The 27,236-nt window shown below is 40.2% G+C and overlaps 2 protein-coding genes across 3 annotated transcripts in view; one reads left to right on the forward strand and one right to left on the reverse strand.

Moving 5' to 3' along the window:
- Positions 1-1,362: 1,362 nt before the first annotated feature.
- LOC129362351 (nucleolar protein 9) lies at positions 1,363-7,561 on the forward strand. Of its 2 annotated transcripts, XM_055033846.1 has the most exons (12): positions 1,363-1,446; positions 1,898-2,148; positions 2,998-3,234; positions 3,429-3,644; positions 4,968-5,075; positions 5,751-5,892; positions 5,993-6,185; positions 6,274-6,414; positions 6,489-6,608; positions 6,850-7,062; positions 7,143-7,248; positions 7,337-7,561. In XM_055033846.1, exons 2-12 carry the CDS (start codon positions 1,908-1,910, stop codon positions 7,489-7,491), a joined length of 1,872 nt encoding a protein of 623 aa, XP_054889821.1. In that variant the 5' UTR covers positions 1,363-1,446; positions 1,898-1,907; the 3' UTR covers positions 7,492-7,561. The 2 variants fall into 2 exon arrangements, with proteins under 2 accessions (XP_054889821.1, XP_054889822.1); XM_055033847.1 differs by lacking the exon at positions 4,968-5,075.
- Positions 7,562-10,644: 3,083 nt separating this feature from the next.
- Positions 10,645-27,236, reverse strand: part of rem2 (RAS (RAD and GEM)-like GTP binding 2) — a 42,460-nt gene continuing 25,868 nt past the window's right edge. The window contains exon 5 of the mRNA XM_055033663.1: positions 10,645-14,046. Within this exon, the coding sequence (XP_054889638.1) occupies positions 13,724-14,046 (323 nt within the window). The 3' untranslated portion in view covers positions 10,645-13,723. The remainder of the gene's footprint in view (positions 14,047-27,236) is intronic.

Consider the following 27,236-nt stretch of genomic DNA (forward strand, 5'->3'; position numbering starts at 1 on the left):
TTCAGATTTTCATTGCAAATTTCAACATCTCGCATTTCCTTACAGTGTGATTCACTGAACCTTTCACCCACACATCAGCCGTGAGTAAAGAAGGATGCCGTACGTCACTGGTCCGTGGAAGCAAGTTGTGAGAAACTGCATCATTTGACAGTGTGGAAGGGGGCCTCTATGGTCTGCTGCCAGTGTTTGTTTGATTGCATCATTGTCTCAAACATGCTTTTGAGCTGAACCTCACAGAACAGAACAAAACAAAACAAAACAAAACAAAAAAAACAGGCTGTAGTGAAGTAAGACCACGTCTCTTCAGAACCACTCTGCCAAAACAACAAAAATGACTGAAAGAGACTAAAACAAAAGGAACATAATGAACACATAAAATGTTAACAAGTCTGTTTTTCACTGATCCGCTTGGTGTAAAGTTGAGAAAGCAGCTTGCTTTGTGCTGAAATTGAACCCGGCACACCCGTCAGATTTTGCTGCTGCTAATGAAAGTGCAAGCTGTTTGATATCAAAAGCCTGATGCGATTACACGCGGGGTTAAAAGCTGAGCCTGTGGTCTGTGCTCTTTCTTTTTCCTCCTCTGCTGTTTTGATCTTGACATAGTGCGGGACTGGTCGGCTGACTGACTGAATCACTTGCATTTGCATTCATGTCCACATCTCATTTTTCTGTCTTATCAGGACAGGATGAAGGGGAGTCACTGGTTCGAAGGAGCAATAGACCAGCAGAGTTACTACACTGCCCCCTGGTGGTGGTAACTAGAAGCAACGTGTGATTGTACGTTCATAAAAATATAAAAAAAGATTTTCTTGCACAACTTTCTTTTACAAAAATCACAGCATCTGACTCTCAGCTCAGCTACTTTGAGATTAAAAGGAAAAAAATCCACTAGCTTGCCTTAAAATCCTCATGAGATTCTTTCAACATGTTTGTTTTTAAAAGCCTCTGACCTTTCTGACCCTCACTTTTTTTTATTTATTTATTTTTTTGCTTAAGTTGTTGTTAAATAAGTCACATGACCAGATGGGAATCTTGAGTGCAACTTCATGTCCTAAAAATACTATGTTATCATTGAAAGAGTTGACATTAGGACAGAAAAAGAAAGTAATACGTTTTTATCGTTTAACTATTGGAGGAAAGTTTCTAATATATATATATATATATATATATTATATATATATATATATATATATATATATATATATATATATATATATATATATATATATATATATATATATATATATATATATATTGTCACGATTAAGTGATTAAAAATTACATAGATGGAAAATAATGGCTTTTTACATAATTGTTCAGCTTCTTATTTACTGGCATCACTCCGGTCCTGTAGGGGGCAGTGTTGCATCTCCAGGCTACTTTTCAGGTACACAAACAGGAACTTTACAGGAGAAGAGGAAGAAGGACGCTTCACAGGTCTCACACGTGAGTCGTCATTTTGCAGTTTTTCTTTAAATAAAACATTTATCTTGTTGAAAAAAAAATTCTTTTCACCGACAGAAATCTCGCTGACGCTGTTTTTCGGTTTTGTTGCAGCGGGCTAGCAAGAACGGCTGTTTTGTTTTTAGCCGGACTCTTTTTTTTAAATTGAAATTTAATCAGTTTTTATAATAAACTCGACATAAATTGCTTGTTCAGAGGAAGCGTTGATATATATATATATTTTTTTATCGACGGTAAATTCGGCATGGGTTCAGTAAAAGCAGAAAATACACCGCCGGTGGGTTTTTATGGGAGCTAAAATCACCAGAGTTGAGGCTTCTTCCGGCTACAACGGCTAACGTCTGCCTCCTGTTTACGGGAACTTCTCGCGGTTTAAACGTCGAAAAGATGTCGAGCAAAGTGAGCGAATGCCAGTTTCTCTCGTTTCTACCAGAGAACCGTAGATGCTGGCGAAAGACGGAGACAAGCCACAGAAAGGAGGGCTGAGGAAGAGGAGGCGCCCTGCCGAGGATGGAGGAAGAGCAGAGTTGGAGAAGAAAAGAAAGAACGGAGGCGAAGAAGAAAAGCGAGGACAAAAGCCTCAGGGAGACGGTGGCAGGAAGCGACTGGATGCTCTGAGCGTTGGCTACTTCCGGCGCGTTGGAGAGCGACTGAGTGAAGGCTTTGAAGAGGATGAGGAGAGAGGTGAGAGGGGTTTGGTTCTCCTCTGGGGAAACTGAAGGTGCAAAGTCAAGAGTTGCATCAGGAGATCAGATACTGTGACTTTTCTGTGTAACACAACATCGGTTGATATGGAGACAACATTTCTATATCTTTGTCCTTCACACACCTGCTGGGCAACTTTGTTTTTCCTCAGTTGAGCTGCAGCAGTCAGGATTTAGGTTTTATTTCGTGTGGACATCGAACATATTCGACACACATATTCCCCTCCTCCTTTTAAGAAGTTAAAACCAGAAAGAGATGAGAACAACAGTAGGAAAACGCTGACACATGATTGGCTCAGAATTGGTTTGTTTGTGCAAGTTGCACATTTATATGGACCCACATTGGAGCAAAAAAGTAACAAAAAAAACTGACAAAAAGTTTTGAAACTTGAAAATTATTTTGAAACTAAAAGAAGAAAGAGATAAATGGTATATATATATGTTTTTAACTTTGATATCGAAAAAGAAATAATTTTGAAGATTCTTTTTCAGTTTCAAATCTTTATTTTCTGCTTTTTTAGTTTTAAATTGAAAACAAGTTGACATTTAAAAGAAAAGGAAAATGTCAGTTTATATCTTTTGAACAAGCTTCATGGCATCAGTTTATCTCCATACATTTATGTGTTAGGTTAAATGTGGAAAAAGTTTTTTTTTTTTCCAACCTTCTAAAAAATGGAATTTACCAGATTTAGAGCCAGTGTATATATTTACATGTATAAAATAAGCTCATGTGGGTAAGACACCAAACTGACCTGGTCATTCCTTGTCTGAATTCCCCATGGCGTTGCTGCGCGTTTCAAATAAATATGTTTTGCAACACATTGGACAGAGATGTTTGTGGGGAACGTCCTCGCCGAAGTGAAAGGTAAAGCCAGCCTGGTGGCCACCGACCGGACGGGAAGCATCACTCTGCAGCGGCTGCTACCGCTGTCCAGCCCGGACCGGGTGGGGGAAGTCCTGGCCGAACTGGGCGGGGAGTCGGGGGCGGGGTTTAAGGAGGTCTCCTGCGACCGCTGTGGAGGCCACGTCGTGGAGAGCGCGCTCAGACAGATGTCCAGGTGGGAGGGTAAGTACTTGTGAAACATGCGATTACTTGATTTTTAATTGTCACCATTGTAACCAAAAACATAGCAGGATGCAAGTCAGAAAAGTGGCGATGTAAAAGCTAAAATGTGGAATGATGACATTCCTCATTCCACAAATGAAAAACCTAAAAAGACATAAGTGACAATGTTTACATGTCCTGATTGTCTGCTGTAGAGTTCTCGCAGAAGGATCCGACCAAAGAAGAAGAAGAGGAGGAGGGAGAGCAGGAAAGCGCTGGGATGCTGGAGAGCCAGGTGTTGTCTTTATGTCAGGTGGTGAAAGACAATGGCGCAGAATTCATCAGACACGTTCACGGCTCACACGTGGTCCGCACACTTTTACACGTGCTGGCGGGCTGCGTCGCACCTCCTCGCACTGAAGCCCAGCCAGGTAAACGCACAGAGGCACTGTGATGGGTTTTAGTGAGAGGTGCATGTGGCCGATCCTTAATCTTTTGATTTTTGTGTATTTATTTATTTTTTGTCCTGGTAAAACGAACTTTCCCTGATTCCAGATGTCTCTTTAAAAAGCTGTAGTGTAATTGTATATAGCAATATAATTGAGGTTTTTCCACCCTTTAAATTTCTGAGCAGCCATTATTTATTTCTGTCAGCTGTTGCAGAGCGCTGTCACTTTAAAGCATTTCAAAACAAATGCAAAATTATAACAAATATGAGGTTTTCAACTAAATTAATCCATTTGAATTGAAGATTATTGATTACTGCTGAATTTAAATTCTTCCCCGACTCCATTAGTGAAGTGAAAATAGTCAACTTCAAGTCATCTTTGCTCCATAGTAGCATCCACACTGAAGAGTGCCATTGTCGGCGTGACCTGGTCATGATATTCTGTTGATGTAAGTGGGACAAAAAAAAACACACAATTTTACAATTGCGGTGTTTCTACTAAATAAAGAATTCACTTAAAATCACAAGTAAGCAAGTTTTATTTATTTATTTTTTCAACGTGTAACATGTTTAATGCTAAAAGTCAGCTTATCGGCCATTGGCTCATATTTTCACCTGGGCAAATCCTTAGTCGACCATATTGGTGTGTTGCTGAATAGTGACACCTGCTGGATTTTAAAAAACACAGCAGGCTGCCTGGACAAAGAAGTTCCAATTTGGTGTGGACAAATCACTGGGAAAAAGCCCGAGGACATTTTTAAAAATTTGTCACAAAATACCGTATGTTGTTTATGGAGACCGTGATTTTGCTGAGGGATGAATCAAATCACTAATTGGATGTTTAAAGTAGGGCTTGTTCTCCAGGCACCCTCTAGTTATAAGCTCCTCTGTTCCTCGCACGAGTTACACCGGACCAATTACCCGACCAGAAGTTTTTCTCCGCAGAGTGCCCATTCATGCCCAGACTAACAAATAACGACTCCTCTCCGCTGGTTTGATTCCTGCCAAACATAACGATGTCCCTGGGTTATAGATGCCATTCACAGCAACTAAATCTGTATAATGTGTGTGTGTTCCGATAGGAATAGCGAGGGAGTTTTGATGCAAATTGCAGCAATTGCTTGTTGTAGGTTTTAAACTATTTTGTTTTTCTGAGAGAGGAAGCGAGAGTTGGCCACATTTTTTATTCCTGTTTGAGAAACGCAGTAGAGCTTTTGATTCCTTTTCCAGTATGCGTGACAGAGGCTGAGTCGGGACGTCTGACTTCACGTCTGTGTCTCTCGTTTGATGTTCTGCTTCGAATTAGGTCCAAAAGAGCACAGGGCTGCCCCCCAGCTGACCGACTTTGAGATTCCCACCTCGTTCTGGTACGAGCTGAAGAGCCTCACCGAGAGCTTGATGGAAAATATTAATCGTAAGCTGCCTTTTATCACGCCATCTCTGTACTCGCTTTTTCTTTTCTTTTTTTTTCCCCCTTTCCCTGGATTATAGATTACGCAATTCTTTCTTTGTTCTCCCATCACAAAGAGAACATCTGAGAGCACAGAGGACTGGAAAATCTCACATCGACTATGAAACGTGTTTTTATTTTTTAAACGTGATGAACAGTTTGCTCTGGCATCAAGAAAGGGAAAGGAAACATCAATCAGATTCAGAAGAAGTGATGAAACCATTTGCTGACTTTTAATCCTGTGGTTTTCACTCCCATGTCTGTTGAGATTTGAAAACAGCAGAGCCAAAGTATAAATGCTAAACCCAAATCCTTACTGTCCTTTAGAAGCAGTTTTATACAATATATCTGGTGTGTTTACCTCAACTCTTCTTCTATTTCTTTTAAACGACTCTTTAAAATGGCCAGCAGCAGATTTCATGCCTTCCCATTCGTCTCCTGTCGGTGGCAGTAAAGCCTCTGCAAGCACTGATAAGAAATGTCAGGGCACAAGGAACTCTAATATTACGCGTACGGATTGTTTTACTTACGGTTGGGGTGAGCGTTCCCGCTCTTTTGTCACATTACAAACACAAACTAGCTGGTGCGTGTTCTGTTGGGATTCCATTGTAACTGTTTTTCCATTTGTTTGTTCTTCAGTGAGCGTTACAGACGGAGCAGCCAGCGCCGTGTTCCAGACCATGCTGACCGTGTGCCACAGAAAGCGACCCAAACTGTGCAAGCAGCTCCTGAAGCGCACCATGGAGTACCTGACCAGCCGCAGCTCGGCCCCCGGGGTCAGGTCAGAGGTGTTTTCGGGGTTTTTTTTTTTTTTTTTTCTCTGTTGGGGTTCTTGTAGCAGAGATATAACATTGGACGCCATTTTGACTCGTCTGCTGCAGTCCGCTGCTGGTGTTCCTGAAGGACCAGGCCTCCAGTCGCCTCATAGAGACGATCATCCAGCTCTCCCACAAATCTCTTCTCCGTGACCTTTACAAGAGCCACTTCAAGGGCAGTTTGGTTGACCTCGCCCTCCATCCTATCGCCAACTTCCCCGTCCAGAGGCTGACAGCCGCCTCGGCCAAGCATAAACTGGTAAGCGGTGTTGTTGTTGTTGTTGATGATGTTGTTGCGGATCTACGGGCCGGAAGAGTTCTCCGCTTGACGGCTTTCCCGTCCCCAGTTCCCGAAGCTGTTCGACGAGCTGGTCCAGGGCGTGGAGGCCGTCCTGGCCGCGGGTCACATGGGCGTGATCGTCCAGCTGGCGGAAAGCTGCGCAGAAAGCGGCGAGAAGCAGGACGACATGATGCGGTGCCTTCTGAACGTGAGCCTCCCAAAAGGTTTCGCCCCGCTACCAGTTCCTCCGTCATGTCAGCTCTGTGCCGTGTTTCCCTTCAGTCTTTCCACTGCGCCGAGCCCGGCTCTCGACACGCCTGCTGCCTGCCGCTCTTTATGTCTTTGCTCACTTATGAGGTGTATTACCAGACCGATGCAACAGAGGGCAGCACACAGAAAGAGGTATGCCGCAAACTCTTTACTTTACTGGTCTTTTTTGTCAGTTAGTTAGTTTTCTGTCTTTAGATACTTAGAATCTCTATTTAATTTTTACATTTCAGCACTATTCATTAAAAGTTGACTTGAAGTTGACAAGTTCAGTTAAAATCAGTAGTTTCCACTTTCTGAGGAAGTCCAGGTGACACATTTCACCTCGTGCGTTTTCCCCGGTGCCGCATCAGATTTTTGTAATTGTGGTTTTCAGGTTCCGCTGACTTCCATCTGCTACCACGGTTCCCGGCTGGTCCAAGCGCTAGCCAAGTTTAAGGAGCGCTCTCACCTCCTCAGCAGCCTGAGCACCCTGAGCCCCGCCGACCTCCTCACGATGGCCTCCGACCCCTCCGGCAGCCACGTCCTGCAGGCCCTCATCACCACATCCAGTGACAAAGGCAGGGGCAAAATCCTCAAGAGACTGCAGGTGCAAAATGTTTGCCGGATTTTGTGTTGGATTGTTCGCAGAGTTCAGAAACGTAAACTCAACTCCGTTTCTCCTCTCAGGGCCAGTACGTGCAGATGGCCTGCTCCAGGCTCGGAAGCCGAGTCCTGGAAGCCGCGTGGAACAGCGCTTCGGTCAGCCAGAGGCAAAGCATCGCGCAGGAGCTTGGTAACGCTGACGGTTTTAGCGCTTTCGGTTTTATTTATTTAGTTTTTTTGCTCACTCCTTCACTTTCTTTCCCGTCCTTCTCTTCCAGCTCCCAGCGAAAGTAAGCTGAGGTCCGATCAGTTCGCTCGTCACGTTTGGGCGAAGTTCGGCCTCTCCCACTTTGTCCACAGGAGAGCCCACTGGCAGGAAATCCAGACGGGAGAGTCCAAGAAACGGAAACTTTTCAGTGACCTTCTGGAATAGAAAGTCGAAATTAGTCAAATTGTTTAGCGTTTATTTGCTTGATAATAAATGCATATAATGTTACTTCTCACTCATTTGCTGATTTGAGATTAATATACAATTTGATGCTAGAAGAGATGTCGCCTGTAGGTGGCACTAGAGGTGTGTGGATGGTGAGGTTGTCCACCTCAACAGTAGCAAACAACATTTTGAATTTCAAAACCTCAGACTTTGTCAGTCACACTGGGGTCATGGCTGTGGGGCTTGATTCCCATTGGTGCAAAAAAATACTAAAAGTAAGAAAATATTTAGACAAATTAAAAGAATGTAAATATTCTTGATACAAATAAGCATTGTCATGAATATATGTCAGTCTTTGGTTATTGTCTGATTCCAGTGGGAGGCTTTTATTGCCGTTTTGTGTATTATAGCACTTTTCAAAAAAATGTAACATGTCCTTGGTTGCATTTGGTTTTATATAACATAATTCAGTACCAAGGGGAATCTGAAATATTGTGTGCGGTTATGTAAATCTCCCCACACGTGCACGTCTGTGGACGGACATTGTTGCCCATTCTTTTTGTTTTGTCAACTAATTTGAGCTCCATCCACCCATAATTTGAGAGATTCCTTTTGTGAGTCTTGCATCTTATTTGACCAGCTCCCTCTTCACTGGCCTCGTCACAAACTGCAAAAGTGAAGTTTCTTACGGCTTTCTTCTTGCCGTTTCACTGACGGGTTGTTTACTCCTCATACGTGTCTTTTACAACATGAGTACTGATCCTCTGATGGCTATCTGTTGTTTATCTGGCAAAGCACATAGCCGTCCCTTCAACTTTTCATCTGCTGAAAAATCCAGGTTAGTGGAGAACGGCAAGAGGATCGCAGCGTCTGACGGGGCTGCATCCCATCTCACAGCTCCCATCACTGCTTTCTCGCTTTCACCCACCCAAGTTCAATGACGACGGTTCCGGCTTCCCTTTGCCGTTTGTTTGCCATAACTGTGCACTCAAAGCCGGGGAGTGATGACCTTTGGGGCCACAATGAATAGAATCATGAGACCCTCAGTTGCTTCCCCTCCTGTAGGGTCGGCCAGGTCTGCTTTCTTTACTAACTCTGCTCCTCCATCATCGGTTACACCTGGCTCTCCTGCCCCCTCCCCAAAGGAAAGCGACTTGCAGCTCATTAGCTATGCACAGTGCTCACTGGAAATAGTCTTTATTCGGTGGAAGCCGAAGAGGAACTTCAACAGGCTTTCTAGTGGTGCTCAGTGGGTGGCTTCTCCCTCTGCCTCCTTTCTCCCCCCCCTTCTCGCATGAAGTGTTTCTTTTTTGCCCAAGAACCACAGAAAATGCCCACTGAATGAGTCAGCGCCAGGGAAACACAAAGAGGGAGGATATCTGTCACAGTCTGAGACGCCGATGGGGCGTCACGGAAACAAATTCTGTCATATCGTCGGCCCTCCCTCCTCTTCCCTCCTCCTGTGGGCGTCGGCGGGTCTCACACGGCTGCCGTTATCTGACGGGTTTTGTTCTTCTTAATTTTTTTCATTCTTTTTGATCTGTTTCAAGCGTGATGAAAACCTTTCGTTTTATTCCAACCTTTTAGCAGAGTCTTCTAGGACGTGGGGGTCATCGTCCATTTGACCTTATCGCCGACAATCCCCTCACAGCCGAGAGGGGTTAAAAAGTGAAATCACACCTAAAAAAAATAGGTTCTGAATATCAACATAAATGTAGGACATTTCAGATGCCAAAGGACTTACTGTCTCCTTGACAACAGTCTCCAAGCAACCATTACTCCTCAAAGCTTCCTTCGTCTCTCCGTCCGACTCGCTCCCTCCATCCCTCCCTCCCTCCCTTCTTCCCCTCCCTCCCTTCTTCCCCTCTCTGCTTCTTTGCCAGTTTGACTTCCTCTCAAGAGTTCTTCAGCGCGTCCACTCCAGATCGCGCCAGAACCCAGGGACTGCTCACGTCTGACAGGCTGCTACGCCCAGGGGGGTAAATGTGTAGCCAGATTTTTATTTATTTATTTTTTTGCAATAATATATGTATGATTTTTTAAATTCTTTTGGTAACTCTAAATGAGGCGTGTTTGTGTTACGTTCGAAGGAGAATAAATAAAAACCCCAGTGTGAGGAGAACAGCGGCTCACATTTCATGCTCTGAACCTCAGTGATGATTATGCAAAAAATAAATTCTAATTAAATAAAAATTCCAAGCTTTCAGCAAATCCAACTCTTAAGCCATGAATAATCCATGAGACTTAAGTTTAATTTTGGAGGCATTTCAGGTAAACAAACGCTGCAAAGTTATTTTTAGCCGTTTTCCTCAGAGGTAGAAAAGTAACACCCCAAACATCACAGGAGTGATTTGTCTTTAAATCCAGACTGTGGAGCATAAGCTAAAGCTCTTCCTGAGTAAACAACACCCGGCGAGGACGTGATGCATAACTCTTACATGGAAGAAACTCATTATTTTTCCCAAGGTATTTAACAAAGAAAAATGGGGGAGGTGTGTGTGCAGCACAGATTAAAACAGCTTTAGAGTAGCTTGGGGTACATCGCTGCCACTTTTGTACAGTAGAGATACTTCTAGGAAGTCTGAACTTCTCTGTTGACTTTACAGGTTTTCCTTTAAGTCACAAGTGTCAAACTCGAGGCTCGTGGGCCAAAGCCGGACCGCCACAGCTTTTCACGTGGCCCTCCAGATTCTAGAGCAAACATTAAGTGTGCTTAAATATTATTTTTATCAGTCAAATCAAATTTTATTCGTCTCCTGCCACATTATGTGAGCCAGACCCTCCACGTTCTCGAGAATTATTGCGGAAATTCACGCAAAATCAACAAATCCTCGCACTTTTTTGCACTAATTGGGAGCTCATGTTTCAAATTTTTCTCAAGAAAATTTTCCGTGTATATACCCAGATTGGTGCTGCAAACAATTTCCGTGCAAAAAAATCAGAAAAAGGTGTTGAGTATTATTTAATTTTAAGAATGAATTGATATTTTAAGAGTCTGTGAACAAGTTTTATCAATACATCCTGGCACAACCGGCCCTTTAAGAGCATTCATGATTTTGATTTGGCCCAAAATCAAAATTAGTTTGACCCCACTGCTTTAGACAAACTGAGAGGACTGTGGTACTAAAAAAAAGCCACACAAGCGAAGCAATATTATTACCGCACTCTCAGCCTTTATTGCAGTGTACGGAAGTATTTTGATGCCATTGTGTTGGTCAAGTTAAAAAAAAGACTCATGTCATTCATACTTTTTCTCCTCGTGTGATGCTTTGACATTAAAAGGTCATTTGAGAGAGAAAGGGGAAAAAAAGCAATTAATGAATGGATCACAGTTGTGACTCTTGCCGAGAGCGTGCATCAACAAAAAGCCAGCGAAATAAGGAAAAGTAATTTTACAAGAAAACATGTATGCAGTGAAGTGAGTAATAACTGTGGCGAATGCTACAAATCTTCTCTCAAAGCTGATCTTGGAGAGAGAGAGAAAAAAATAAGAGCATACTCATCCAGACTCTTCCCTCAGATATTTCAAGTTGCCAGCAGGTAAATTATCTGTAGTTTATTGTCTTTATGATGGGATTTGGATGATGTGTGAACTTGGGGTCCCGCCTGGGGTCCCAAAGGAACTTTCTTTCTTCTACTAAACATCTGCCTCAGCTTTAGTTGGATCTTTTAAACTTTTCAGATCAGCTTAAATATGTAGAAATGGTCTGCATTACCAAAAGCAGCTTTAAAATGGCAGGACTCTGATTTTGCGTTGGTCCTGCGCTCACAAGAAACTAGATGGTAGCAGTGGCATTCTGCTAGCAAGTTATCGACTGTCCAATACCCGTAACATCTCTGTAGATCCCTGCTTTTTCAAAATCTTCACAATGGTAAAAGTTGTATAGAAAAATCTGTTAGAAACAGACAGTAAATCTGGGAGGGAATCGAACTGCTCAGTCAGATAACTGATGCTAAGCTAGCAAGATGCTAACAAGACAGGTTCGCCGGCTTAGCATGCTCTGCCAAAGGCATGAGCCCTGAGCTTTTATTTTAGCAAGCAGCATAAAAGCTCAGAGGTAATAGAGTAGTGAACAGTGTCACATTCAGTACCGTTTGAAATGAAAAGTTGTTGGAGGTTGAAAAAGAAATCTGGGCAGAAAAGCTGAGCTACAATAGAACCGTTTAGATAAAAGTCCAGTCAACAAACCAACATGTAATTGAGAAATGTGGCAAGACTTGAAAATTTCTATTCCCATGCTCTCCATCCCATTAGTTATTTTGCAAAACAGAATAAAACGTGTCTAAATTGCAGCAAAAAGTACTAAGTATCGACTCCGACAGATGCACACCACACTTTTCAGATTTTTATTTAAATATTTTAAAACCATTTTTTTCCAACTTCATTACCATGCACTATTTTGTGATGATAAAAAAAAAAAATCCACAATATGTATTCAAGTTTGTGTTCATAACATACCAAAGTGTTAAACTGGTTTAAGTACCTATACTGGGGTTTAAAGCAATGCTTGTACGCTTCAATCAGATTCATTTGTTAAAGCGCCTTTTTTTAGATAAACAATTTTTTATGGACACTCAAACTTGCTCCTTATCATAGAACTTTAAAATAAATACTTTATGAAAAACATCAAGCTTAAAAAATCAGCTGAATTTGAAAAGCTTAAGGTCAGGGTCTTAAAGAAAAAGTAGAGAATCTCACCAAAGTAGATCAAAGAATTTCCACAAATAAATAGGTAATTTGTTTCACTGCTTATCCTGAAGTCGGGATAAACTCGCTCACATTTCCGCCCCTCCTGAACCAGTATAGAATTTAAGTGAGCGCACATTGTGTTGACGCTGTGTCTTTTTGCCGCTCTGCCCTAAATAAGAGCGGCGAGGCCCTTTGATGACTCACCGGACCTCAAAGGCGTTGAATTCCTTCACCTGGGTTAAACGGCTGCTGTCGCTTCGTAATGCACCCTTTGAAAAATATCACAGAAAAACTCATAAAGATGTCAAACCAAACTGTATTTATTCCCAGTGGAGGGGGCGAGAGTGCTCAGTGGACAAACGAGCAGGGATGTGTGTCGGTGAGGAGGAGATGTCTCGACAGCGTTCCCAGAGCGTCCTCTGGATCTAAACCGCTGAAGAAATCATCCCATTTAGAAGTTCCAACAGGTAACTTAAAAAAGAAAAAGAATAAAATATAGAGAGAATGTCAAACAACCGCAGGTGGATTTGTTTTCCGTGTTTATCCTCCAAGAGCCTCCCTGTGGTCCGTGACTCAGCGTCGTTCAAAGAGCCTCGCCTTAGTCGCTTTTCTTTCCTCGCGTCTTGCAGTAAAGGGTTTGCTGTGCTGGCTGCCCACTGTGCATTCAGCAACAATATGGCTTGAGTGCTGATGTGTTAGCCTGGTACATGAAAGTCTGACATGAACACAATGATTGCAGTGACCGCTGTGGTTTGGTAACAAACAAACAAACCCTCAACGGCAGTCTGGACAGAAAAATGGTGGATGCAGTGTGGACATGTGATAATAGACTTGCCTTTGGGTCGGCATTGTTTCAAACACTGTCGGGATTGTGCATTTGCTATTGGCCACTGAGGTACTGTAAAGTCAAGAAACTGGGCACTGTAAAATCTATAGGGTTAGCTTCTGCTAATACGCATGCTATAAAACATTGTTTTTAACAGATATACATAATAAAATTCTATAAGTCTCTACATTGGTGCGTGCTACCTAGGTGTGTGTTTGTGGCGCCGTTCATCCGTCCGTCGCACTGATTAGGCTTTAAAATCGGCACCTTGACTCTGCTGCTGATTTTCTGTCGCTCGATCCGTTCAGGTAATGAGCGTTCGCTGATTCACTCAAACCTGGAGCTGAAAGGCAGCCCACCTCCTCATCCGTTTGTCCCAAAATTGCCTTCGCTGATGGTTCACTGCCATCCGAGGCAGTCTGCTGTAATCATTCACCTCTCATCTTTCTCGCCCTCGTCATCCCGCGTTTCACCCTGTAATCAAACTTCCTGCACATCATCCGATTTCTCCTACTCACCTGTGTGCTCTTGTCTTTTACAAGTTAAATGTACCTAAATATCCTCTGATTTCACATTTTTATCCCCTTTTCTGCACATTTAAAATATTTTTTAATTTCTCAACATTTCTCTCCTAAGAAAAAAGTCTTCCAGTTTGTTAATATTTTTGTGTTAATGTGGAGTGTGTTTTCGTTTCTGTCTGTGTTCGGGGTGGGGGGTCACAGTGCGCTGAGGTCATGACAGGACCGGGACTTCTGCCGGAGGATCTTGCTGCCCCGGTGGCGGCTCATTTCCCGGTAGCGGCCACGCTCCCGGTCGCGCCCGTACGAGCGAGGCACCAGCCCGGCCAGGAAGCGCTTGGCGCGGCTCGTCAGGCTCTCTCGCCGTCCAGCCGCCGGGTCGCCGTCCGTCCACCCGGGGCCCACGCAGTCCCCTCTCGCGCTCCGCACCGCCGCCTCCAGCAGCTCATTTGTGCCGTGTTCCAAAGAGGCGGAGAGCTCCAGGTAGACGCTGTCGAACATCATGGCGCTGGACTGGGCCTCTGGAGGGGGAAGAAAACCAAAGACAAGAAGACGGATCTCGTTTTAGAAACCTGCTGCTCATTAAGACAAAGTTTCTCACAGCTGCAGCTGCCAATCAGAGACAGCAGGAAATCAAACAAATTTTAGGATCATGAAGGTGGCACATAAGTGTTCCTCCCCGCTGTGTTATATGCTTTACCGCTTCATAATAACTTCAGATCAGATGCTGTTTGTGAGACTCAGTCTCAAAAGTATCTGTCACTTCTGTCACACCTCGTTGTAACAAATAGAGTCTGGTAACATCTTTTTCTTTTTGGGGGTTTTTGATCCTTGCGAAAAAGCAAACTGTGTATTGTGCATCTGAAGTTTGGAGTAGAAATTTTGAAGGAAAAGATGATAAATTGATGCTTTTTCATGGAAGTTTGACTTTCAGATTCTGGTGTAAATGTCTTGAACTCAACTAAACTGATAAAGTTGGCCATACCTCTGCCCAGTATATGACAAACAATAATTTTTCATCATTTATGATCTGAGCATATGCCATAAACCACTGTTGCTAATGTATTTACTTATTTATAATTGTTTTGTTTAAAAAAAAAGTAAGATAGTTTCGCAAATGGTCATAAGTCAAATTTCCAAATGACTTTAAAAAGGAGTCCCGCAAGGCTCAGTTTCAAGCCTCTTTAGCTTTCATTTTAATAAAAAAAAAAAAAAACGGTGTTTGGCTAGTTGCCTTTCTTTCAGAAAGAATGCATTAAGTGAAGAGGCTGAAGTTTAGTACTGAAACAGGATCAGTCTCAATACATTAGAAAAAAACGACAAATATTCCTTTTTTTCAAAAGAAAATATTACATCAAAATATTACACTTCACATCACCGTTTTCGTAACTCTAATATTGTCTGTCAATCCAATCTTGTGAGCTGGATGCGTCTCTACACCCTATTGCATTAATCACATATAAACATAAATATCAAAAAACAACAACAACAACAAAAACCCAGTCGGAATTGCACAGGGTTAATGTTGTCTGTATGTGTTGCATAAGGTGAAATCTATTTGCCGCGCCTCAGATAGAGAAAATGGTTCCTGTGTAAACGGCGGATGAGGACAGGTGACGGAGTGTTTTGTTGACAGCGCCGTGTATCTGAGCTGGAAGTGGCTTTTTGAGCCTGGTCAAACAAACCAGCCATGATAAGGGACACACACAGACCATCTCGCAACAAATGGGCTGCACTGTCACGACAAATGACTGTTTTTTTTCGGCTTTTTCTCTTTTTTTTTTCCGTTGTGTGCTTTTAAGTTCACCGCTGCTCTAAACAGAGGGGAGGGCAGGAGAAGTGAGCTGCTTTGTACCGAGTTCTGTTATTAAAGCTCAGTTTTCCAATTCACAGTGACTATGAGGTATAAGAATGTAAGAGGGTAACACTTCGGTGGCAGATGGAGCAGGTCAGCCCGACATGAACTGTGGGTGGGTGTTATAAAGAGGCCTTTTTTTGTGTTAATCCGTGAAGCACTCAAACAGAATAAAAAACAGAACAGGAAAAAAGGAAGTGTAATATATAAGTATTTGAAAGCACCAATTATGAGTGGCAGGGGGACAAAACATGTGTAGCTGTAATTTTACTCTGAGCATGTTTTAAAACGTTGAGTAATCCTGAAATGTCCATTATCTCCCAGCTGCTGTTAAATCTTTCTACGAGCTCATTGTGTGGTATCATTGTTGTGGTGTTGCTATGCTCAAATAGTAGAAGTAAGCAGCATGAGACGTAGTTAAGCTTCAGTTCACTCTTTACTCTTCTTCTTCCCCTTCTCATACAGCATATCTTAGTCACATACTTATTAAGAGCTCCCCCTTCTGTCATTCCCATGCAATAGCAGAACATAACAATCATGCTGGGAGATTAAACAAGTGCTTTCCTCTGTAAAAATACACAACTTGTAAACTACACCCAGTGATGTCAGCAACGCGTTACTGACGTCGGACTGCTACTTTCAGTAACGAGTAATCCAACGCGTTGCTATTTCAAATCCAGTAGTCAGGCTGCAGTTACTTGTCGAAACCACTTTGGAACTTCTTTAATAATAAATGAACTGCATTCAATTATAAATCAAGCAATGCCAGGTAGCTTTAGCAAATGAAAGTGATGCACAGGCTATAGGGAGGCGGAAAAAAAAAATAGAAATCGTACTCTTAATTCCCACGAACGACCTTAGTTATGCTAATTCACTTTCCCATGTTGCCAATGGCCTGTAATTTGTGCTTACTGCTCAACTGCTCACATTCACTTGTTATGAAGAGTAAAACTGTCTGAGGTGCAATCCTTATTAATTAGATTAAAAATACCAAATAATCCAGTCATACAACTTGCTTCTTTCATTCTTTCTATTTCCCTTAAGCAACTGAAGTGTAATCTACATGATACAAATGTATGATGCAACCTATAAGCAAGAAACTGGATGGTTACTGGAATAGCCTGTTAGCTTAGGGGAGCTAAAAAATATTCAAATGAGAGTCAAAGTGCAGAAATGGGATGGCAGAGGCAAAAAAAAAAAAAGCCTCTTTTTCTCTTTTGGACATTTCAAAAATAATACACGATGCATGTTTGATGCATTCTCTCTTAAAAAGTCCTTTATCAATCTTATTATTTGCTTTTGGAAATAATAAACAGTGATTTTTTTGTGCGTTAGGAAATAACAGAGAGGTATCTTAGGATTTCATGCAGTTTAAAAAGAAAGCTTGTATCAGTTCTGTGACCCTGATCCAACAGGACAGTCTGAACTTTCACCCTGTATCAACGTTCATGTCCTTGAGCATCGTAAGTGCTTGATCGACCTGACTTTTGATGGCATGAGCATTCAGTACGAAAGGCACAGACATAAAAAAACAGGCGCAGATTTGATCTGGGTGTACTAGTCCGACCTCAGCAGCTGTCGAACCGCTGCTCTGGCACATAATAACGGCATAGGTAACGGCGGGAGGAAATAAAGCAAATCCCAAACTGGATCAGCAAAAGGATTCGCCCCAATACCGGCAGCAGCTGATTGAATGATCTGTCAGGAGCACTTGGGGAAAGTGAATTGAAAAGACGGGCAAAAAGACAGGCAAGGGGAAATAAAAACAGACGATGGAGTCAATGCTGTGCAGTGTCATAAAAGAAGACCATGTGGAGGATAACAGAGGAGAAAGTGAGGGCAGGAGAAGAGTGGAAACACGGAACCGGGTGAAAGGAGAGAGCCAGCGTATGAATCAGAGATGCGCTGACAACAAACCCGACTGCTGAGCGGCAGGTCGGGATGTCAAAAGTCGTGTCTAGTTCGTGCCGTACCGGATGCAGTCAGGTTCAAATGACAAACCCTGGTCTATTAGAGACACTGCTGCTGAGCCTGTCACAATAAGCAATTAATCGCACGATAAATTCAAATGAGCTCCATCATTTCCACGCTGAAGATTAATATTTCTCGAAGAGTCATTTTGTTTGCAGAGACTTCATAATCCATTTAATTTATGATGAAGTGTTTGGTTTTTGTTTCATGTTTTTGTCTTTTGTGTATTCAAAGCATCTTCCAGTTCTTTAAAAAATTAGAGTTTGTTGGTCTTTGAGAGGGCAAGCTTGAATTATAATACCATCATCAACATTGTTGATGATGGTATTATAATTAAATTATATATAAATGTCTTAAGACTTTATTCCTAAAATAAAGGCCTAAGACATTTTTTTCCAAAAATGTTTTCTTTTTCTTCTAACATTACTTTTAGGAAACAACAACGATATTATCGTTTATTGGAATCATTTCTGGGATAATTTATCATCCAGCAACATTTGTTATCATGACACACCGAGCTGTTCCTGAAGAAAAGAGACCTGTAGCTGCTTATCTACAATCTTAGCAATGTGATATCTGAGGATGAACTGAGATGGAAGAAGATATTTACAAAGAAACAATATTTTTCACTGCATTTCAAAACAGGAAGACTGACAATGAGGTTGCTCATACTAATCTTTTTTTACTACTTTAAACCTCTGCTACAAATAGAAGAGGATGGATTTAAAATTTGTTTCTCTTTTGCATATTTCAGAGTACAGTTGTATTTCTGTATTGTCTTTGCCTTTGTTGTGGTAAATGACTTGGTTACTCTCTCACATGGTGCGGCAGCACTTCTGCTTCTGGTCTAAAATAATTGATGATGCTGAAAAGAAAATATTTTGAAGACTGTTTTTATGTCTTCCTTAATGAGAAACCATTAAAATTTAGAATCACCTGGTCAAAAATGTAGAATCAAAAGGCCAATGTCCGACTGATGCCAATCGGAAATTAATACAAAGTTAATTTTGCTTCGAAGAAAACCAGAGGAAACAGTCAGAAAAAAAGGAAAACAGACAAGTTTTAAAAAAAATGAGGCAAGAAGAAAGTGTGAAGGATGAATAAGGCCAAAAAACAGGTGAAGCAAATTTGAGATGGTGAGGAGGCGGAAAGAGAGCAGGAAAAAGATTGTCAGGACAAGAAATGGGTCAGAGAGATGTGTTTAGATTAGCGAAAGAGAGATGATAACATGCAGTGTGTAACTTTTTGCTGACTAAGGGAAACGAAGCAAGGAACCGAGGGAAAGATAGAGATGAATAATAAGAAAAGACGACTGGTAAGGTGGTAGATCAAGCACACGTACAGAGAAAGAGGACGGAGATGGACTGAGGGGACAGACAGACATGAAGAACATTGACTACGCAAACAGAGCGCGGCTACTTATTAACCCGAGCCCGGAGGAGCAGGGCAAACGGCGTCACCACACGGAGCGGATGATAAATATGTTCCATTGTGACAGTATGTGTAGCTGTGTGTGGCAAAGATGGAAAAGGACAGCAGGAAGGTAAGAGATACCAGAATTAAAGTGTCACCGTACGCACCATAAATAGATTTTATGAGATCAGCACTCTGAGGCGGGCCTCCGGTTCTTCACGGAGGTTGTCAGGCAGCCACTCAGCTTCCTCCGTCAGGCGAGCGCATCAGAAGAAATTAATGCCGCGTGCTCACAGAGAACATCAGGACTCTTCTCAGGCACTCCAGGAGCATTTCAGTACTGCTGACCCTGGTCAATGTTCTTTGGTTGACTTTATTTTATTTTATTTATTTTTTTGATAGACGTCTGACTGACTTTCCCCATCCACTAATGTCTGACTGTACACGATAGCATCACTCAGAAAAAGAACACAATCCTGAGCTATTCTGCAGACTTTCAGTATATAGATAAATTAAACTTGTAGAGACCTGCCACCAAATGAAATGTATTAATAATTGTAGTAAAATGTAGCGTAACAAGATATCAAAAGGAGGGAAATAAATACTTTGGAAAGTCTCTCTAAATCTATAGATTCCAGAGGTCAAAAAAAGCAACCACAGCTTAAGGATAATGAGACACAGATATTGATTCTTTTTTCTTTTCTTAGCATTTATTCTACATAAATTCTACAATGGGAAAATATTTGTTACTCCTTTAGAAAATACTTCAAAAGGCAAATTACAACAAAGTTGTAAGAACCTACTTCTGTCTATCAAGAGGCAACATTGAGAAACAACTTCAGATTTTTAAAACATTGGGTTTCATGAACGCGCTCAAATTCCTGTTTAGTATGCCTACTACTTGTTCTGGCGCACCTCATTATCATGCAGCATAGTAAATGCAAATGCCGGATGTTTGCTGTGCCAAAAGCCTCCTCTCCTATTCTATTCAGCATTGTTTATATTCTCTCAGACCTTCATATTGCTCCACTGAAAAGATGAAAAGGAACACCTCTCCGTCGGTGAACACCAGAGCAGCATGAGAGCAACAGAGCCAAGATCAATTCACTCCTACAGGATGAAAAGGAGAAAGTGAAAGTGTAGTTGGGTTTTAAAGAGGCTGGCGAGGTAAGGAACCACAAAGCTGCCTAAATTGGGCAGAGTGGAAGACATTTGCCATCTGAATCCAGACTGGAATGACCCGAGCAACATGCTCGTCTTAATTTTAAGCCCCACCCATAGCTATGCTCAGCTTGGTATTCTTTTGAGTGAATTAGTTATCAGTAGTCACTACCTTACCTCCAGTGGATAGCAGTCAGCATGAACTGAAAGTGCAGAAGAGGAAGGGATTTCTCACAACACAACAAAAAGAAGAAGCTTTAATCATTTCTGACAAAAATGCTAATTTTTTTGAATACTTTTGTACATGGATGCTACTTTAGCAGATATAAAATTGCTATATGCTTTTGTATATTTGAAACCTGCTATCTGGTATAATGCATTAAAAAGGTGCATTTATGTCTGAGTTTAGTTTGAAAGGTAAAATTTTCCTTCCCATGTTGCATCCACGCATGTTTTGTGATACTATAATTAAATATTATAAAGACAAAAAATGAATAATAAAGTTCAAATTCTCAGTATCCCATTATCAAAGCGATAGGGTTCTTATTTGTATATCACAAAACATCATTAGTAACATTAGGACAATTTTTGTTTTCATAATTAGTTCCAAACAAATAAGAGAAACTGTCTTGTAGCAAAAACATACTAATTTTTCTGTTTAGCAAGAAAGTGGATGAGATGGCAGTCATTGCTGTCAATGTTTGTCATCTTCAAGGTGAAGTATACACTTCACCTTATTCAACATGCAGAATGTACCTTGAATAAAGCCGAACAAGTAATTAAAGGACAGGCTAAGAAAAGGATCTGGCTCATGTGAATATATTCAGTAGCAGCTCTGTTAAATTTCTATTTCTGGTAGTTTTACATATGTTGCATTTTGGATAGAGCCTAGTGGACTTTTGTCAGCTTTAATGTACACTAAAAGAAAAAAAGAAAAAGCTTAAGCGGTGAAGGTTTTAGCAGCGCTGCTTTGCAGCGAGGAGAACAAGCGTTTGCATCCTTTGGTATTTGGTCTGCATACAGATTGCATGTTCTCACAGTACATATGTGATTTCTCTCAAGGTGAAGCTTTCAAATTGAAAATTTAAGCTCAAGCATTACAAGTTTTGAACTAAATGAAATAGGTCTTATTCTTTCAATCCGAACGTATAAGCTCTTGACTTATGGCAGCAAAATCCCCCCATACTTTAGCTCATTCCCTCATTACAAAAACATGGATGCTCGGTTGATTGGTGTCTTCAAGTTGCTTTTGTTCAGGAAGTAGTGCAACTCCGAAAAGTTCAGAATCTGGACGAAGAAAAGGTCTTTGTTTCTATAAATTTTAATGAATGTGGGTATTTTGGAAGAAATTCTTTTTTTTTATCATTGATTATCAGCAAAATGTAGATTATTCTGACAACCCCAGCCAGTTGGACTGCACCAATTAGCACAACACAGTGCAGCGATACCAGTGTGGGCTCCCCATGAGACTACTGTGTCGTTTGTTGCTGAATTTATTTTACATGCTAAATTTTGTGAGCTGAAACTGCTTTTTTGTATCACTCCTAATCAGCTGAGAATAGTTGTTCTGCCAGTATAACTCTATCGGGACCAGAAGCTGATTTTGGACTCTTTTCATATTTTTTTTTTCCCCCCACTTTTGCAGAATTGAAAAATGTCATTGAAACACCAGAAATGAGGACAAATGGAAACAATTAATGTGGAGTAATTGACAGGAAAGCTGTGTTGTCCGTGCTAAATGCATCATGAAGTTGTGTCCTTGTCAAGTTCCTCTGGTGGCAGCAACAACACTCTAGATGTGATGCCAGGGGGAACCGTTATCCCATCAGCACCACCAAGTACTGTCTCCTCTCAGGAATTAGCCACACTAACAGGCTCCCTTTTTAGCTTAATCTTTCATTTTCCCCTCTCTCTATATTTTTTTAACGTCTGGTTTGAAACATCTGTGGAATGACGAAGCTCACAGCCTGAGGCCTATAATCATGAATGTTAATCAGTTGGGTCATTATGACTCAAAGTAAGCTGATGCCAAGCTAAACAATGGTCTCATGCAAATGAGGTTTATGATTAGCCAATGTAACTTTTCATGAGAATTTTGAACGCAAGTTGTTTTATATTCATAGAAATGACTCAGGTCTGATTAGCAATTAGCCTTCCTCAACTATGAGGACATCTTTTTGCAAATTTTGTCCATTATTACTGCATCTACCGCACACAGCATTTTCACAGGATCCCATTTCCCATCATTTAAATTATCTCCTGAATGAGAGTAATGATAATATTCATTTTAAATCGTGAAGACGCTTTTCCGTCCATTCATCCATCCCTTTGGAGTGTCATTTTGATGACCAATTAGAACCTTCCACACCGAAAAAGCGAAATCTTACCAAGATTTTTAATTTTTTTTTTACTAGTTTCTAATGCAGATATCTTAGTCCATTTGAAATAAGAGAAAACTTTTCAACCAATATAGGAGCTTTTTAAACTCAATCATTCCTTGATATTATATTAGAAGTTACCTTTAGGCTAATTCTTACTTATTTTCAGTGTACAAAGATATTATACAAAAGCTAATTAAATTGCTTCACTGCAAAACACAAAAGCTAAGTGCACAGAAAACAACAGGTCATCATCAAATTCTATTACAGTTTTACATTTGTTCTCTGTCTGCAGCAGTGAAGTGGATGTGGCAGATAAATATGATGTTTTACATCATCAGTGACCATTTCTTCAGGTCATCCCCCCAATCTTGGACAGAAGACGTAAATTATCACATTTAAAGAGTAAACTTTGACACGCTAACATTTTTTCATACATGCATGTAGTGAATTTTGATTAAGGCGTCATGAGTAATAAAACGGATAAAGAGCAGAACAGCAACAAATTAAAAATACTTAATAATAAATCAAATGCCAACTTACAATTTTATACTGTATATTTGTATTCTACATAAATGAATACATTTTATTCATATGAATACATGCAATAAATTTTAATGCAGAATTTATGATCACAATAACAGAAATGTTCATTTGCTGTTTAAAATCAAGTAGAGCCTTTGAAGAAAAAAATTAATTAATTTAAATGATTAACAGTGTGTGCCAAGGCAGATCAAAGAGAACATTTTCTAAAGGAATGTTTATCATCACCCACTGTGGTGAGGGTCATCCATTTTGAATCAGCGAGGACAGGAGATCTTTTGACTATTAATGAAAAAATGGTAAGACGTAACAGACAAAACAAAAGCAGCTGAACACAGAGCCTCACTTTAAGTTCGAATCTGTATTTGTTTCTGTAATTTAGGCTCCTTTTTTGGCTCTCTTTAGAAATCACAGCAGGGATTTTACAAGTCAACTCTTGTTTCCGGAGGTATAATGCAAAACAAGAACATTTTCAGTGAACTTGGCGGGCTAGTCAGGCATGTTTTTCCAAATACACAATAGTTGCGAATGTAAAATCAGGTTAGCCATAAGCAGAGTGTGGCTGCAAAACTCTCCCATCGCCTTCCTGTCTTAAACTGTGCTCAGCCTGAGGTTTTAGGAACTCATTGTGACTCTTTCAAGGACGGCAGAATAGGCCTCACTCTCTCCCACCAGACACTGGCACAATGCATCACACACATCTCCTTTAAACACGAGGTTCCCACTCAGAGACTCACACACACACGCACACACACATCATTTTTGTACACCCGTCCCTCCCTGTGTCACTCCTCTTCCTCTCATCCTTCTTATCACAGCCCTTGCTTCACAACAGCCCTGCCGACATCAGGCAGCGAGTAGATGGGGAGAGAGATGATGGGAACGCTCGTTAACACATCGAATGTGTCTGTGGACGTGCAGCCGCTTGTGCACATACGGTTGCTCCAAACAAACATAAAGATCGCAGGAGCTGTGGTGTCCTGCTAGAGGCAGATAATGCAAATAGAGACCTGCCATCTGGAAAGCAAAACAAAACCAAAACAAGGGGAAAAGCCCAAGGGGATCCAAAGCGCTTGCTTTTGCTAACTTGACATGCGGCTGAAATTGCTGAGATTACGGCAGATGTTTCAGGGTCTTCCATCTCCGTGCGCGCGCACTGATTTCAAATTGTAATCAAGGTCAATCGTTTTCCTCCCACTGGACTCCTCTGTGAACTAATTTCTATTCTAAACGTTAATGAAATCTAGTTAATAGCTCAGCCTGGCAGCACGCCATGAAACATTCACAGAAGAGTCCAATGAATTTACTCAGAAACATCCCATCAGATGATTCTATTGAGTACATTTCTGACTGATCCATAACAGTGAAACCACATAAAACTAAGAAATATATTCTGCTGTCACTGAGCTCACAGCGGCATGGATGATGTAGCAGAGTGCAGCTCAGGCTGATGGGAAAGCTCTGAAGACAGCAATATAGCCGTCACTGTTTAGAATCAACAGTCAACTAAGACGCCACAACAGTGACAATGCCAAAGACAGCAGGACAGCAGGAGTGACACGCACTAGTCTGTGGAAGCCCAAAAGTGCCTTCCATAAAATAAAATCTTAAAATATTTTTTGAGTGTCACTTTTTAATTAAAAAATGTCATTATTTATATCATGTTTAAAGGTCCCATTAATATGATTTATCGTTTTTATTGACTCATGCCCACCAGGTTTTTGAGATATTTTAAAATTATGTACGAATAGTAAAAATGATGCTTTTTTAAATACTCAAAATCTACTAAACATGTAAATATTTGAAAGGTAAGTCAAGCTTGAACTGTAGACAGAACACTGCCCATCTTTGCATCCCCGTTTTGCAAACAACATTTAATCATAAAAAAAGAATAAGGCAGAAATATTATTCATTATTTCCAACAAATAGTAAAAATGACAGAAAAATCGACCTAGGAAAGGAAGTGTTTCAGTAGGTCAGAAACTACCTTTTTCATTGCAACTACTTTACTCCCTCTTAGGATACTTTTCGGTGTGGACGCTGTTACAGAGTGAAGGTGACTCAAAGTTTTCCAGAATAAGTGAAGTAATTATGAGTTTCTGACTAGGATTGCAAACCATTCCTAAAAGCCTTGTCTTGTATTGTATAAATGGAGGAGGTGTCCTACATTAAATTGTCAAGAAGCGCCCTTTGTCCTACATTTCTGATATTCAGAACAAAAAAGGTGCATTTCACGTTTTGGTCAATCAACACAAACATCATTTATTGGTTGTAAGTCAAGGTTTGCAAACTCTGGCCAATTGGAAGTGTTGTCTGCAGGTGTTGCTTTTTGAACAAAATGAGATTTGGGTGAATTTAAGCGATAAATCTCTCAGTTGGAATGCATAAACAAGGCAGCGGACATTGAATTTTATTCACTCTGAGAAATTAGTGTGCATTACATGTAGTTGTGGTACTTGATTAAAAAATATTACATCAATTGTGATTCACTTATTCCCATTGTCAACTAAAAATATCTGACATAATGAGCAGCTTTGTAATTCAATAAAAAGTCAATGAATCAATACATAGATATTACTGTTGGTATAAAATAGATTGTTGTTTATTTAATGCAGTGATTCATAAAATAATTCAGATCTAGTGCTGTTAAAGTCATGTTGCTTTAGTTAAACCAAGAAATTTTGCCAAGAAACAAATATGTATTTCTATATTTTACAAAAAATATATTTTTTGTTTTGCCAATGGTTAACCACATTAATTTTATTAATCAAAGACAGAGTCTGGTACATAGCTAGTCTGGTGCACAGTTACCAAGGTTTGTTTTTTTGGAAAACGGATATGTCTGTGTGTGTTATGTGTGGGAGAGAGGGCATGTATTATTTGCACACTTCTATTTTGGGCTTTTAGTCACTCCTCATTGAAAACAGCAGCAAAAGTGTCAGGATAGATAACTGTAATTACAAGAAATGTTCCATTCAAGATATTCCATTTGAAGAACTGCTTGAAGGCAACACAAAGAAACAAAGACTGCTTTAAATTTTTTATCTTGCGTTCGTCACACAATAACCTGTGAAATTCTGGTCGGGGCAAACCTTAAACCTCTGCAGCCCACCGTAATAATAAACTAGTAAAGTCAACTTAAAGCAACTACATGATTGTAGCTTTTGCTCTAACCTGAGTTGTCAGTATTTCAAACAATACAGAGTAACATTTTTGGAGACTGTTTACACTTTGCCACGTCTGGCAAAGATTCAGTCGAGATTTTTTGCTAGAATGGTAAAAGATCAAGCCTTTGGCTGATGACAGTCCCAATCCAATGCAATGTATAAAAGCAATGCTGTGCATGTTTGTGAAAAACTAGCCTTAAAGTAAAGTAAAATAACATACATCTATTCATTTGTTTAACTGATTATTCATTCACATTTAACCAAATTTACTATAAAGCTGCTTTGATTCTGACAAATCAATGTTTTTAACTACAACACTGCATAAACACTTTAATTTAATGCACTTAAACCTTAAGAAAGCTTTAAGTGTAAGTCCCATAAAACATATCACTGAATTTAAGGTAATTGACAGTGGAGCTCAGATTTGTATTTGTTTTGCAGTGCGTGAAAAAAGCATGCTTTTTAAATTAAGTTGAACTGGGTTAATAGATAAATTAAGTCATAATAATGGCTTAATTAATTCTGAATTAAGCCATAATAATGGCTTAATCATTGCACTTGATTTGTGGACACATTAAAAACAAAGATTACGGTAAGTAAGAAGAAAGTTATACACCATTGTAAATCCACAATGTAACATTTGCAGCATTGCTGTTTCTTACCCTCTATTATGACTTTATAATAATAAAGTTATAAGCTTGTGAAATAATTTATTCAACCACCCTCTTGGGCAGACCAAAAAATTTATCATTTAATGCTTGTTAGGATGCTATAATTTTCAAATTCACAAAGTAGTCCTTAAAAAAAAGAAGAAAACTAATGCAGTTTGTTTAATAAATATTAATGGTTAGTATCAATAAACACTAGTTACATGAGCTACAGAAACATCATTAGCAAGGATTATGCAGATTGTGGCAACATTTATTTAATGAGTGTTTTGAAGAAAGTGATTTTCTTTGCATGGTTTGCAATTTTTCAATTTATTGCAAACAATAAATAGAGCTGATAGAGTTTTCTATTAAAACAGGGGAAACACTGTAGCATTATGAAAGGAATCATTATAGTTTTATATCACTTACCATGAAATAAACCACAATTTGGACATTTATAATAAAAAAAACAAATACGTTCAAATAAAAATATACTATTACTTTTTTCTGTTAATTAATCCTTACCTCCATGGCCAATCAAAAATCTCTGGTATAAACTACCAAATGCTTTAA

The sequence above is a fragment of the Poeciliopsis prolifica genome, unplaced genomic scaffold (assembly GCF_027474105.1).
Source record: "Poeciliopsis prolifica strain line A6 unplaced genomic scaffold, Auburn_PproV2 SCAFFOLD008, whole genome shotgun sequence".
In the NCBI taxonomy this organism is placed as follows: Eukaryota; Metazoa; Chordata; class Actinopteri; order Cyprinodontiformes; family Poeciliidae; genus Poeciliopsis; species Poeciliopsis prolifica.